The sequence below is a fragment of the Galendromus occidentalis genome, unplaced genomic scaffold (assembly GCF_000255335.2).
Source record: "Galendromus occidentalis unplaced genomic scaffold, Mocc_1.1 scf7180000077436, whole genome shotgun sequence".
Taxonomy (NCBI): domain Eukaryota; kingdom Metazoa; phylum Arthropoda; class Arachnida; order Mesostigmata; family Phytoseiidae; genus Galendromus; species Galendromus occidentalis.
The window spans coordinates 64,696-80,064 of NW_003805424.1; the positions used below are offsets into that span (position 1 = coordinate 64,696).

At 50.3% G+C, this 15,369-nt stretch overlaps 2 protein-coding genes across 2 annotated transcripts; both read left to right on the forward strand.

Moving 5' to 3' along the window:
• The first annotated feature begins 1,625 nt into the window (after window positions 1-1,625).
• On the forward strand, window positions 1,626-2,255 carry LOC108864210 (proline-rich protein 4-like). The gene has a single exon (XM_018639387.1). It carries the CDS (start codon window positions 1,626-1,628, stop codon window positions 2,253-2,255), a length of 630 nt encoding a protein of 209 aa, XP_018494903.1.
• Window positions 2,256-2,805: 550 nt separating this feature from the next.
• Window positions 2,806-9,508, forward strand: LOC100900682 (proclotting enzyme). The gene is made up of 6 exons (XM_003742955.2): window positions 2,806-2,860; window positions 5,914-6,121; window positions 6,209-6,343; window positions 8,714-8,847; window positions 8,976-9,121; window positions 9,257-9,508. The coding sequence occupies exons 1-6, from the start codon at window positions 2,806-2,808 to the stop codon at window positions 9,506-9,508; spliced, it is 930 nt and encodes a 309-aa protein (XP_003743003.2).
• The last annotated feature ends 5,861 nt before the right edge of the window (window positions 9,509-15,369 follow it).

Here is a 15,369-nt window from a genome sequence, read left to right on the forward strand (position 1 = left end):
GTAGCCTCGCGGGAGAAGCCTTCCACAGAGCGGAAATCTCCACCGTAACCTCGCCACCTGCGACGCGGCGTGGCGCACGAATTGGCCGGATGGATGCGCTGCCTGGCTTCGGCTCGATCGATCCTTTTCACGGAACAATATCGAAACCCAGTGATTTCCTCGACAAGGGAACGAGAAGTTTCGGAAGTAGGTGCATACCTACCATGGATTCTGCTCCTAGCCGATTCGGTTAGATATCGGCAAGCGATAGTACCCCCATGCGGACATTATCAGCGGGCGGGGTGAGCTTCACGGGCGCGTCAGACGTATCTACATCACATCTCTCAAGAATATCGCTCCGTCGCAGTGCACCAACAGTGGCTCGCGTGAGAGGTATTATTGGTTTCGAACTTCTCGAATCTCGTGTGAGGGATCAACAGAATATTTCCCTGCTCATCATTGCGGATAGGTGTTTTGGGGAAGATCTCCGATTCATCTTTGTTTCAATCCTGCTGTGACACCTGCTCCTACGAATTCCCTAGAGAATTCAACTCGAGGGGGATTCAACTCGAGCGAATCATCTCATCGGCCACCGTAAGTGCCCCCGTTAGAAAGAAGAACCGACTTGAGAATCGTCTCACTCAGAGCGTCTTCCTCCCCTGACTCATCGTGTCATCGAAGAACTCAAAGTGATAGAGGATATGTGAAGCACCGACTCCCCTGGAATGGAAAATTATCCGAGAACCTGCCATCCAAGTTCCGTGCACCGATCAGATAATGCGGCTGGTTTCCCTGTTCGGACCACAGGCCTGATCTCAATCTGACCCCAATGAGAGTTGTACTGCGGTGGTTTACGATTCCATCCACCCGAACTACAAGTAAAACCTCACGGCTGCCTCACTAGCGCTGGGCTTCGTGGCAGGAGCATCCCTAGAGCTTCTTAGAACTCGGAGCAGCCTCTGAAGCCGCCTAGGATGCTCAGCCTGAGAGCTCGAATCAATCTAAGTTCGGATCCTTGAACAATGGACTAGTATCAGTTTCTGGGAAGCGTAGAGCGCTTACCTTGTCTTGGTAAGACGCTTACGGAAACGTTTGCGATGAAATACGCGAACAGAGCTTCAGAAAGGGGGGGCCAATTATCCTTCGACGCTCCTCCACACCGCCTGCGACGCTTTCGTTCATTTTTGAAGACTAGAGCTCACCCGGATCTTGTTAATCAAATAAAGGGCATAGTCGATAGCCGATTCAATGCCGTTGCGCCGCATAAGCGAAAGATTTTCGACATGGGGAAGACTCTCATGAAGTGGGAGCCCGCGAATTTCCGGTACGTTGGCTATTTGACGACTCAACTCTTCCGAAGTAAATATTTACAAGACCAATAGCCTCTTCCGAGCCTGTCCGCTGGAGCCAGACGATGATGCTGGAGGTGGTAACCCCGGGAGCATTCCCTCTTCCCTAAGACGCAGGAGAGAAGCCCGAAGTCACATCAGCGAAAAGCCCCGGGCGCGATTCACCACGCCGCAGTTCAAATCCGGTCGGAGCCGCGGTCCCAAGCTAAGTCGGAGCTTCCTGAGACTCCGGAAGACTTCTCTCGTGTGGAACTTTCGAAGACAGAACTCTTGTGAGGCCCACACCCACTCCCTCACATGGGCTGGTTTGTGTTATTCGCGTTCGTAGCCAGTGTTCATGCAGGAGCTCAGCATGGTGGCAACAGCGCAAGCCAAGGCGGTGCACACAGAGGGGGCCGAGGCGGCGGCCAGGGTTGGAGACCCGATGAAGTCATAAAATACGTTCATAAAGTCGTGCCTATCCCGGTACCCGTGGAAGTGCCGCATCGTGTAACCATGCCCAAGTACTATCCGGTGAAGAAAATTGTACATGTGCCCCAGCCAGTTCCGGTGCCGGTGAAAGTTCCAGTAGTTAAGAGGGTGCCGAAGTTCGTGAAGGATATGAAAATGATTGGAATCCCTAAGCCGAGTTTCTCTCATCACTTTGTGAAAATCGGTATTCCGTATCCAGTATTCAAACGTCACCCAGTCACAGTTTATAAGAACATGTCAGTGAAGAAAGTCGTGCACGTTCCCGTGCCATTGAAAATTCCGAAATACGTCCCCGTGAAGATTCACAAAATCATAATGGTGCCGAGACCGTTCTCGGTCCCAGTGGAAGTCCCTATCTACAAGAAGTTCATTGTGAAAAAACCGGTCTACGTTCCGGTGCCGGTATACATCAAGAGAAAACAAGAGCATCATCGTGTACAGAAAGCTTGGCACTGATGGGTGCGCGCGCTTGCGCACCTTCGATAGCGCAGATCTTCGAAGTGGCTCTCGTCATCATATTCATTCGTCGGACTCTCGTCCCATCCGTTTGTGTTTCGCTTCGAGCTTCGAATGAGTGGCCGACTCGCGAAGGGCATGAATGGACGAAGCAGGAAGAGAGCGGCCTGGCGAATTTATTATACGCGATCCAGCGCTCCTCACGGGGTAGTTGTGTGCACGTGTCGTTATAGAAGCCCTTATGACATTGTGCTATTGTGGATTACTCGAAGCTTGCTTCATTGTATGTTCCTTCGCCGAGGAACTTCTTCAGATAGCGGATATGATTGTCAGGGTTACAGTCCACAGAAATTCGCTCCACGCGTCGGGAAGTCAGGAAAAATGCTCAGCGATAGAGCGATTCAGAAGCGCTCCGTGAAATGGGCGATGGATTTTGCAGGATCCGCTCGCCGCAGTTTTCGAAGTCATATGCATCATACATGCTATATACTTTTTCCGTTAAATAAGCTCGTTCATTTGGACAGGAGGTTTGTCATTTCGACACTACGTGATGGATCAACAGACCTGTGTTACGGAATTCGGGAACGTCATCCTAGTCGTGTCATGTTGGGCTTAATGGAATTGTGTGCATAACGGATTAGAGTGCACCGTTTCTATTCTGACTCAAGCTCATGCTCTTTGGTTTCTCGACGCGAACAGTCGCGAAACAACGGACAGAATCGTGCTGACCTCAAGGCACCTCAGATGTGCCAAAACCGGATCGTAAGCTCCGCGCAGCGTCGCCTGCGGAAGCCTGCATTTCCTCGAAGTTGAAACTGCTCCGACTAGAAATCAGCTCATTTATTCGAGCGTTGTATTCCGTCATTCGCTCGAGCCACTGTATTTAGGCCGAGGTTTCGGGGCCAATCCTGAAGTTTTATCAACTTCTTCTCCGAAATCCGACCCTGCTTGTTGTCAATGCGCATTATTTCATAGGCGTGGATTTGCATCGAAAAGACAATTCACACGCTTACTAGAGCGCATCTGTTGTAAAAACGTCGGAAGCTAGCTTCGATGTTCTTTCGTTGAGTGACGAGACGCTATTTTGATGCCCTTCCACTTTGGGATGACAATTTTTTCTGACGTTCGGGGAACGGCAAGTAGCGTGAGATTGGTATCCCCGAGACCCGAACAATGTTCCGCTTCTTATTCCCGCCTGCGTCAGGGTTTCATAGGAGAAAATGAGCTGCGCGAAAGCTGAGTAAATATGATCTTCTCAACGCGACTTATGTGCTTGGAAGGAGTCACCACTTCTTCGAAGCGAGACTGCGGAATTGCATCGACGTTCGGGGTTCTTCCATGTGTCGTCTTGATGTTGTTAGCTGGCTATTCGGAACCTCTCGACACTTCAACGTTCGTCAATCATTTGTGAATCGGAAATCTTCCGCTGCATTGTTTCGGCAGCTTTACGGCGGATGTTTTCCTTTGTTGCCGAGACGTATCCAGCGGTGACACCGGAAAAAAACAACAAAGAGCTTCCTTTGTGGGTTATGTCAACGGTGGTTCGGTTCTTCTTTCCGATTGAATATCTCCGAATGAAGCTCCAGCTGTAAAACTCGGTTTCAATAAAAATGGAAGGTCATCCTCCTCAACGACCATCTGGCTCTTGATTTGACTGGCGCTCGAGGGTTCGTCCGGGACGAAAAGCATGGTGACCGATCGAGGAGTCTAACGCCGTCGCTAGACTAGACTCCTTTCGGCTCCGAAAGAAGCTTGGAGTTCGGAGACGAAAAATGGCAAGGCGGAATTTCGAAGCTGGGGTGCAAGATCAATAAATGGAAACTTCCAGTGAGCCTGACTGAACCTTCGCCCTCCGGCGACAGTCATCGAAGAATGGCTGATGCGTGGATCATTCCCACGGCGCGAATCGATGAGGGGTGTCGTTCGGGAATGTTCTTGCAGATGAGGAAGCGGCGGGTTCGGCTTAACGACCCGAAAACATTCGTGCCATATAGACTTTTTTGGGTCGTTCACGATCATGCGAATTAATCGTTTTGCACCTCAGTCCCATCTGTGGGAACACTGAATCTCTCCGCGGGTGCTTCTCTCCTGTCGTGACGTTCTCTCGGATAGGAATTCGAAGAGCACTCGATCACGCCTTTATCTCGTGATCCCGTAATGATATCTCATTTAAAGTGGCGCAGACGTGCTCGTTGGCCTGATAGGAGCTCGGAAGGATAAGGATAGAGATCGTATCGCGTGCTCAATTTACAGTGCATTCGACGTTTTCCCCCATTGGCCGTTTCTGGGAGCTCGCGAGAGGTGCCACGAGCGGCGAAAAAGACAATATCTGAGGTGAAACGGGCGCTAGCTCCTGGTCGACAGTTCTTCATAGCCAACCAAAGTCGGACAGCACCAATAGGCACCTACGATTCCGTATCCACTTCCCGGTTGGGCCAAAGGTGAAGATGGTGCATTGCCCTCTCCGAGAGGTGACAAACGAATTTTTTCTCTTTCCCGATGGCTCTAGGCACACTAGCGGCGTCGAATGAAGTTCCATTCAATGAGGGGTCTGTTAAGAAGAGCTTATCGGGAAGGCGAATCAAAACTACGCTTCCGTCGACTCTCACCTTGTTCTCATTACTCTAACTCCCTCCAGCTGGACAACATTCAAGCATTTCCCATCCCGCGATGCGATTGAGGGCGCCAGCATAACTCAAAGAGACCGTCGGGGAGCGCGATCATCGCCCGCGCTCCTGTCTAGCACGAGAGTAGGTACCTTACCAAGGACAAGAAAGGAGTCGCAAATGCCCCTCGCTTCGTGAGCGGGTATTTCAGGGAGCTCTTGCCAACTCCACGTGAGCAACATTCCATGAACGAGGGAGGAACGCCATCTCCTCATGCGGTCGCTCATCGTCCGGGATGAGGTCTGCTACGTAATACATCGACGAGCTAAATCTCTCGATGGCTGCCGTGATGGAACACGGACGTGACCTCAAACGTAACTCGACGACACCATATTTATTTATTATGGCGAGAATGGAAGCAGTTAACATGAGGCGACGTCACAGCCGTTCAAATTCATGTTCACGTTTTCCCTAATGTATTCTGAGATAGCTCAAAGAATTCAGTTGTGTCATCCCTAGTGGCGTGTTTGGCAACCCAGGAAGTGTTCGAGGCTATGCGGTTTCATTTTTCGATTCGAGGCACTTTCTGGACGATAATCGCGTTCGGTTAGTGGAATGCTCTCATCATACTTCAATGCTGCGATTGCAAGCGAGGCACTAGATATCTAGGCGCTACCCTAGACAGTATCATCTCGGGGCATATTCTGCAACAGCTTGTTCTTCTGATGTTTCACAATAGAAATCGTTTCGGGATTTCCGGTCGAGTACGTCTGCATCACTAAGGATAATCAACTCGGTGGATGCTTCCCGTCCTGCAGCGACGCCGAGGACTTCGGCAACCTCCTCAATGTATCACCTGCGGATGCACCACGAGCGAAGCCCTGTCGGAACGGACATCAGTGCTGTAGCCTCCCTCTCACTGAGCACGAAGACACTCAGCACGAAACAAGTGCGAATCTCGGTGACCCTGCTCCGATATGAGGGCATTGATGGCTGACGCTGGCCACATTCGTTCGAATCGAAATGCCTCAAGGTTTTCCCTTCCGATACAGACAATGACGAATGCGGCCTCGAGTTCAGTCGATCATTTCGTATAGTCAATGGAAAGGATGCTGCGGAGAGTTCACATCCATGGCTGGTGGCATTGTATCGGGAAAACGCTTTCCAGTGCGGGGGGGCTCTCATCACCGACCGCTACGTGCTGACAGCGTCCCATTGTTTTCGACCAGACGACGAGAAGGATAAATTGAGCGAAGCAGCGTAAGCAACACAGTTCACGTTAAGTTGCTCTTATGGCAGATGCGTCATTATCAGCCATTCCGATATCCACGCTCTCCCTCGTTTCAGATTTTTCGCTGTGATGGGTACGAATAATTTGACGGATACGGAACAGCGTGTCGTCCGACGCGTTTGTCGAGTAGCGACGCATGCTCAATACGTAGCGAGTAATTTCCACAATGACATCGCGCTAGTCGAGCTGAGGTGAGGGGACTTACCTTCTTCGACATCTGCAATCGTTGATCATTTCTCATCGCACATCAAGCCTCTGCAGACAAGCTCGGAAGGTGATCCTGTCCGAAGGACAAATCTTTCGGACCAGTATCGAGTTGCAACTTAATAATCGGTCGGGAGGAGCGCCCCACAGCTCCTGAACTTGAGCGAGCTCTCGTTTCCGGTTTTCAGTCAGTCTGAGATTGTTTCTCGATCGATTTCCACACTGTGTGTCATTCGTGAGGGCATCTTCGGAGCCGCGTCTTTGTGAGAATGTGATCAGCGGGTGCCGTGTGTTCCGGTCCAGCAGCTAGGAGGAGGACTCACATAGGAGTCGGGGAGCGAACGATACTCTGTGAAGCACCGCGATCCGACAAGAATCAAATTCTCTTCAAGAGAACCTGACGATTGCAGGAATCTGATGCGCTCTGGACTCTGGGACAGATCAAGCACAGAACCACCTCTGTCAAGAAGAGGAAGTTCGCGATGATCGACGATAACAACAATGATGATCGTGAAGAAAGTATTCTCTGGAGCACCCGCGCTCTCCAGGAACACGGAATGACGTGCGGAGAGGAAGCCTCCGAGTCGCATCATCGGGGTCATAATCGTGTGCCAACATTACTCACGATCAGAAATCTGTAATTTAAGCTGGCATCTGTTTTCGCCGCCGCACGATATGGACGGCGCAAACGACTCATTCGATGAGGATCCTGACTTCGGGTGAATGAGGTCTGAGGGCGTCTTTTTGAGACGCCGAGGCGACCGAGGAAGCTTGAGATAGGGTTCCCCGAGGAGGCATCGAGTTCCAGCATCCCCTGACAACGCCTTCGATCTGTCTCCCGAAAGAGCATGACGTCTCCTGTCCACCAAGGCCTCGGAAGTGATAGATAGTAGCGAAATTAAAGAGCTCGATTCGGAATATGATCTGGCCTTAAAAAACGGCGTAATGTACGTCATACTGTTCGGCTGACAGGAGCTTCGAGTCAAACGAGACGGCCCGTCATGAGCGGTAAAGATCGATCTCTCGCGTTTCGGCATAGTGTCGAATTCATGTTAAAGGATTTATTCTGCCCGGAGCTTGCTCGTGACCGGGAGCTCTCCGTCCGAATCTCCGCATCATAAGCCTAGGTTCCCTTCCGATCCACCAAGGAAGAAGGTCCGCGATATTTTCCGTGTCTAGTTTGGCGTCCGGCGGCTCGGGTCGAAATTTCATGCCCAATGTAGGGACTACGATTTCTTTTCGGAATACTCTGGCTGAGGTCCGATTGTCTTTTATCGAGCACTCGCTCGCTGCCTTGACGCTATCTCTAGACTCGTTCTGGCTGAGAAACGAGGTCGTGCTCAGGTGGATGAGAATAAACATCCATCTTCGATGCGAACGTCCGGAGCGGGAAAGATATCGGAAAGAAAGACGGGAGACGTACTCCATTGCAAAAGCATGATATCGATCTGCACGTCAGGGTTCATAGTGTGTGTGATCTCTCTTGGAATGGTCGCACTTGGTGACTCTTTCCCATACTTCGTCCCATGCGCGCGGCCTGAATGTTCCTCTGAGCAATCCTAGTTCTCCATGAATCCGGTCATATCATAGATCACTGAAAGTGCTTCGAAGACTCCAGCGGCAACGGCTCTCCTGCCAAAACTGCACCGCCTGTACGTTTTCCCTCCAATGGAAATTGCCGATCCCCCCGAATCTGACAAAGACCTCCTGCCCCAGCTCTCTGTTGATTCCCGTCTTCGATGAATTTCCGCGATGCTTTAGAGCCTTCATGGATAAAAATGATTTCTCACGGGTCCCGAATCAGATGCTCGAACAGATTACCGAGACTTTCCATCCCTTTCCCCGACGTGAGATTCCGGATGTTGGCATCACCGAGCATCAGTAACCCTCATCCGGGGAGCTCACTCCATTTTGCTGTGGAATCTGGAATCCGATCTATCAGAGGAATCCTTCCACCGATTCCACAGTAGAATCTCGCTCAAACGAACCCCGCGGGACCGGCGAAATCCGATCGTCGTAATGAATATCCGCTGTAAGGAAGGTTATTCAACACGCTTTCCACGGTACGCCTGCCAACGAAGGAGCAAAAGTGCTAATTGTTCTGAAAATTCGTTGCGACGGTGGGCGTGGTAACGAGATTCCGCTGTATTCGTTCAATACAAATCCCCAGGCAGTTGTAGGGACGCAGCTGACTTGGCTCCAGAAAAGCTTCATGAATGAAACGCCATGATAACCCGGACTTAATCCCCGAGGAGTTTTTTCTTTCTGCAGGCTCACGTAACACTATTTATGTCGAGGCGATCTATGACCCGCAGGATCGTCGATAATTTGCTGTACTAACTATGAACTATATCCAGCGAGCCAGTGGATATCACGGGGAAACGCTTGCGCACTTTATGCCTTCCCGAAGGCCTCGGACAGGAGCCGATGAATATGAGTGATCGCCGATTCATAATTGCTGGTTGGGGATCGGTGGACCCTTTCCAAATAGGTGAATACGAGAGCCTCCAGCGTCTTTCTGTGTAATCGTTCCGGAGAAACCGTTCCGAAGGGTCGACTCCTTCATTATCTCAGAAAATCAACCTAACAAGCATCCACGCACGTATTTGCTCTTTCCAGTTTTGACAAATGTTCTAATGCAAATTGAAATAACGGGAGGATCGATCGCCAATTGCAGCAAGCAGTTCTCATCATTCTTGGACTTCGATCCGAAAATTCAGTTTTGTGCCGGCGATATTCGGAAAAACGTGAAGGACGCATGTCAAGTAAGTCATGAGTTTCTGGGAGTGTCGTTTCGCTGAAAGTCTGTGGATTATCGGGAGTCATAAGGAATGGATAGGAATAGGGACGAATAGGAATCATAATCGATTGACCTGGGGATCTGAGCATTATTCTTCTAGGGTGACAGTGGCGGTCCTCTGATCCAGCGCCGTGAAAGCGACGGCAGGTTTGAGATCGTCGGAATCACATCATTCGGCGTGGGCTGCGCCACAGAAGGCCTACCATTCGGCGGTTACGCTACCGTGACTTCTTATCTCCCGTGGATCAATGTGACACTACACGCATTGCGAGATTCCGCGCGATCCTGTCTCTTTGAGGAAAAAGCCCTGGACACAGCCCCATACGACGACTTAATGCAGATTTCTCCATGACGTTCGGCCAGTTAAGTGGTATCCAGAATGAGATTCGCCGATTCAATGAAAGTGAGGCTGATTGATCTTACGGGATTGTCACGCCGTGCACGATTTAATAAATTGTAGCTCCCTGTTGGCGGCAATATCGCCAGCAACATCCGCGGGAGTCTTCCCCGTATTCTATCAGTTTCTCTCATCTCATTACGACACGTTTGGAGTCTTTGAGGGAGTCGAGAGCTATCCGCGAACACTGGATCGATGATCTGAATAGCAGAGCAGGTTCAATCAATCTGAATTAGGAATATTAGAGCCCTTACTACTGAGGATCGAGTCTTATGTGAATGAGAATCAAGTGCAATGTGAATGGGAATAGGGCGATCGATGTAGAAATGTAGACTGTATGTTGGGAAGGATTCAGCTTCACTCTGGAATCCCTATCGAGAGCGATTTCGTTGCGAACGAGCTCGGCGAAATCGAAGAAAGGTCAAAGTATTCGATTCGAGATGATCGGAACTTCTTTGACCCAAGATCAAGGCAAATCTTCGATGGTCTCCTCGTATTTGAGAAGCTAGGCCGAGCGGCGGTTTGCGAGAGCAAGGTGGGAGGAAGCCTGGGGATCGGATCCCGTTCCGACGCATCTTTCCTTCTCAACACCGTTCCCCTCCCCTCAAATGCCTTCTCTCTGTCCTACTTCTCTCCACATTCCGTCTCTGTATTTCCCCTATTCGTCTCCTGTCTCTTCATCTCCGTTCTATCTCAGTGCTATCAGCCCCTTCCCATTCACGTCAATTCGACTCTCACCATATCCCAGAAATCCGACCTTGGATTGATGTGCATCTTATTAGTGCTTTCCTCAATATAAACCTTGACTCTTGAGTCCATCATTGATGCGATCGAGACAAATCGGAACAAAACCGCCTGTCGGACGTGCCCGACATTCAAGGCACAGGATCGGGACTTTGGCGACTCCGACGACTCCGCTTCCAATGTTTTCTGAACAGATCTTCTGTATTTCGATATTAGATTTGCCTTGATCGGAGAGCTGACTTCCACGCATAGAGATCTATCACGCGGTATCCTTCTCCGAGTCGGGGAAACGGAATCCTTCGCAGTGCTCAATTTAGCTTTTGTGGAAGGCTGGCACCGTTTCCGTGCTCATCCGATTCTCCCCGAACCATGTCGTGAATTCGAGATTGAGAGCAAAGATCCTGATCACCTGAAAGTGGATTGGAATCTCCCGTCAGGAGAGATCTGGCGAGACGCGGAATGAGCTGGCGTCAAGTTCCACGGCTGATTTGCGGAAGAACGGTGAGGGACCGGGAGGATGGGCTGCGTATAAAGGGAACGTCCGTACCGCGATGGGATCTCCTCAACGCCGCGGACTTCCACGAAGCCTCTTCACCAACCTCGAATTCGCGCAAGAGGCGCGCAAGATGATTGATATCGATTCCAGACAGTCCTCTAGCCTAGGGTCGGAGTCTATATTTTGAAGGTTCGGCTGTCGTTATTGGTATGAGACAAATATACCGCGTTCTGTCTTGAACTCATTCTTGACTTTGAACTCAAGCCGTTATCGGAGCCGATTGTTCTTCAGGGAGCCTATGTACCAGATGCTCGACTCCCGATTGCCGAGGACCGTTCACGAACGCCCACGCTGGACTTCCAAGAGCTCTCTCGGTCTCATGAATAGTGCCTCATTACAGCAAACTCCAGAGGCTCCGATGATGGAGGGCCTCAATGCTTGCTCGGCAATCGTTTCGTGATGTGAAATCTAGTTCAACCCTTTGGACTTCTGCTGCCGCCTCACCGGCACTTCGTCTTGGAGCTTCGGAGCCGTTGTGTAGAATTTGATCATTCACACGGGTCTGCGGAGTACCCGAATAAGTGCCTCGAGATTGCCTCCGAAAGGACGAACTTTCACTGGGTATCTCAAAAAATGAACGAGCATCGCATACGAGGAAGAAACTTCGACGCCCGTGAACAATAGAGGGAAGCGCAGAATCTGCGTCGCGTTGGACAGCTACTATGAAGGACCGGCCTCCTGGGGGAATGGATGGAAACGAAGCCCGCAGAGTAAACAGGCGACTGAATCTGCTGGCTGGAGCGACGCGACGTGGCTTGGCTGGCATCGCCATGCAGGAGAGAATGTTGCACTGCAGCCCAATGGCGCGTATTTTACTTACCTTAAGCAAGTTGTGTACAGGCAGATAGCATTTGATAGAGACCGACATCCCGGATACAGAGTCGATTACCGATTGCCCCCCCTCTCACGATACTGCTTTTCAGGAACCGGCATTTGGGTTTGCCAGACGCAGTTTTTCGACGTCTGGCTGCGATCTGATGCTCAAATCGACCCGAGTAAGCTTTCAAATCGGAATATTCCACCATGCGGAAACGATTAAGACGGAACTCAGAAATGCGTGCAGCCAGCGAAAGACATTCTTTACACTCCTGTTTCAACCTTCCGGCCCGCTGCGCCGCGGAGTTGGTGTGAGAATCGACTCATTTTTGCGAAGATCAAAATCAGCGTAAACTTCCAATGCCCGAGTTCCGTCTTCTCGAGCATTCTTCATTCACGTGTTCACTTTCATATTCCAGGCTCAATGCTCGATTCTCGGAATGGCCTGACGAAGTGGAGCTCAATTATTCTTCGGTCCATATCGCGACAATCGTCGTCGAATGGCTCGTTGTTCTCGACGAGCAGATTTCAACCCAATATCATCAGTTCGATGAATCCCATAAGGAAAACGACCACTGGCGTGTGCTTCCCAGGCCTGAATGGGGCTCTAGAAAAAAATATTCAGGGAAAGATTGAACGAAGCTAGAAAATGAGATCTTCTGGATCTCGCGGGATGCAGGTGGGAGATCAAAAGGTCAATTCGAAGGTTGAGACTCTGCGAACTCCGGATCCCATTGGAAAGAGTGTCTCTGACAGCGGATGGAGGCTTAATGTGCTTGCTCTCCATCAAGCGAGCTGGTTTCTCTTGCGACTCGAAGAGACGATTCGGAGAATCGAAATTTACCCTTCGTGGGGTAGTTCCTCTCTTGGACCCGGTGAAGATCTGGGGAGATATCCCGCCTCGAGCAAAACATAGCCGCGTGTTTTGCTTTCAGCTCTTTCGGGCAAGAATTAGAAGACCAGATTTTGAGTATCTGAGCGGATTGAATCGGGACGGGAATCCGATGATAGCTCTCCCCGAGGCAAAAGCCGTCCCATGGAGGGACTCCGGTCGTTGTGAGAGGGGCTGTACCATCGAGAAGGCCCGTATGCCGCAGCTCCATTCTCTATCAACCGTCCATCTATTCATAGAGGGAGGAATCGCTTCCAGATGCATCGACGAATGGTGCTTTTCCACTCTTAGGGATCCAGGCCATACACGGATAATGAGTACGATCCAGATGAACGACCTTCTCAGCCCACGCTGTGGATAGATGATTGAGAGGAGAGGACCTCCCCACCTCTCTTTAGCTCCAGAGGGCTCCCCTGCAGGGGCATCTGCAGGGGCTGACGGTCGGTGCGATGCGGAGGGTCAGATGTGAGCGCCGCCTACGGCTCCAACGAGAACTAAAGGAACGACGGCTCGACTCAGTAGTATCTACCGTTTCCGAGCGAGCAGCTGTTCATTTGACATCCGAAAGGAACGAGCGAAGGAACGAATCTCATCAAATCTATGGGAGAACTCGGCCGGCGATGAGGGCATCTGTGACGTGGAAACGAGCATAAGTTGAACTGGCGCGAAACCCGAAGCGGATGAGGAAATCCGTGTTCTAAGAAAATCGGAAAGTTCTAAACGACAGTCTCTAGGCAACATCCAGAAGCGCTCCGTGCGCTAAGCTGGCATTTATGATAGAAGATTCCTGCGATTGGAGGCTCGGATTGAAAATGGATGCAAAATTTTGTGACTGATGTATGTATGTGTCAACTGCCAGCTCATATGGGGCCGTGCCTCAGCGGAGATGCAAGGTACGGCTGAGTCGGATTGGAAAGTTTTCGAGAGAGAGCTATCGAGCTTTTCGGTTTTCAGGTCAGCTCACAGGAGGGATTCGGCTGCTAATGCTCGGAAAGAAATGACAGAGAAAGATGATCGTCAATTCTCTTTTAATCTAAGAACATAAGGATGCTCAGCAATCAACATCAGATAGCTCTCCCCATACTTGCATATATCCTCATTTCCGCTCTAATCACATGAGAACGTTGAATCTGACGACGCTTCATTGAAGTTCGTATTTGGAAATCAAGCTCCCTCGGATGTACTTAATATTTTGATTTGCTCAGCCATTCTTACGGAAATGGACAAGGTAGTTCGATCTCGGCTTGGATAGTGTACGTGTTTGATCCGCATAGTCCCATAAAGAGGATCCAGACGGCTTGAACCCACATGACTCGAAGAGATAAATAATTATCAAGCCCTCCACTTGCTACAAATAGTGAGATCTGCGTGAGAGATCATCACGAGAAGTTAGGGTACCGATGTTCCTCAGTGTGCTAGATCCAAACGAAATATGTGGCTTCTCTCGCGGCTACATCACCTGCACGGGGTCTATCCCCACGAAAACTAGCGTTCTGCTAAAACTTCCGAATCCTCTGAGGGATGTTCGAGATACCTCGCTAAATCTTTGTACATTTCAAGTGCTTTCCGTGTTCTCCAGCCTAATTTCGGTCAATAGATGCTCGGGCACGCTGCAGCGTCGGTACCCGACCGAACCCGCGTCGCATATATTACATCACCGAACTTCCTGATTCAACTCACGGGTCACGAGTATGGCTTTTCTTGGCTGCCGATCCAGAATCGGCCCGACAAGCTAGGAACGAAATATTACCGCGTCTTATCCTCTGCCGAGCCCATCCAGAGACGATCGTGTTCTGAATCATACGTCTCGAACGTGTTGGAAGGTCCATGATTCAAAAGGAAAACAATCTTGGGACAGGAGAATAGAGCACAGAGTCGTTCAGAGAAAATTTCACTGCCGGGAAGGTTCAAAACTCCTCGATTCATCATGGAACATATCGGGTCGAATAATTCAAAACGCCTAATAGAAGTTGGAGGTCCCGCGACCGGTGGTTAGAGAAGTCCAGGAGGCGCTAGGCTCCATTCCAGTACAGTAAGCCTATCCCGGCACAGCGAAATTTTTCAATATACGACCATATTCACGTTGCTTCCCCGGAAATCTATAATATAGTCAGAACTTCTGCAATGGTCCGTTCGTCAGTTCGGGCACGATTCTAACCTACAGCGAGACTACTGTTGAAAAATCCCTTGCGTTGGTCGATTCCCCGCTACCAATCATTGGGAGTCCGAATCTGATCAGCACCGATCTCCTACGAGAGATTCCCTTGCTCTTCATCAAACATCGGGAGAGAACATTGAGAACCCTGGATTGACCCTCAGAATAGGTTGAGCCGGTAGACTCCAAGATACATCCGTACTCGGGATTATTTCTTTGTCGATTGGCTGAATTACCCCAATAATTCTCCAAGAAGCTCCATGGGCCAAAGCTTTGCCCTCCATGGCGAGTCGTCCTCGACGCACGAGCATCGACCACGATGAATATCACGATGCGAGCTCAATTAGGTCCCTCTGTACATTTTCAACAAGTAAGGCAGCGCAACGGTACATCTTATATACATTGCGGAGTCATGTAAACGTTCACACTAAGTCAACTGTCTGTATTGGTGATCAGAAAAAAACTGATCCCGAATAAATCTCATCAAAGAGCGATTTCGTCTACGGGGGCAAGAGGGTGGGTGCGGCGCATCGGACTCTGACACTCGTTCAACGAGCTGGGACTCCTTAATCACTACCGCAGGAGCAGATGCATGTCCGCTGACAGGGACTCTAAATCGACGGGAAGGCCTCGTCTCTCGTGCGGCATGGATC

Excerpts from the sequence above, each read along its gene's own strand:
- LOC108864210 (XM_018639387.1), top strand. The coding sequence starts at position 1,626 with ATGGGCTGGTTTGTGTTATTCGCGTTCGTAGCCAGTGTTCATGCAGGA.
- LOC100900682 (XM_003742955.2), top strand. The coding sequence starts at position 2,806 with ATGGATCAACAGACCTGTGTTACGGAATTCGGGAACGTCATCCTAGTC. Across the intron at positions 6,122-6,208 it reads GATAAATTGAGCGAAGCAGC|ATTTTTCGCTGTGATGGGTA; the intron begins GTAAGCAACACA and ends CCCTCGTTTCAG. Across the intron at positions 6,344-8,713 it reads ATCGCGCTAGTCGAGCTGAG|CGAGCCAGTGGATATCACGG; the intron begins GTGAGGGGACTT and ends AACTATATCCAG.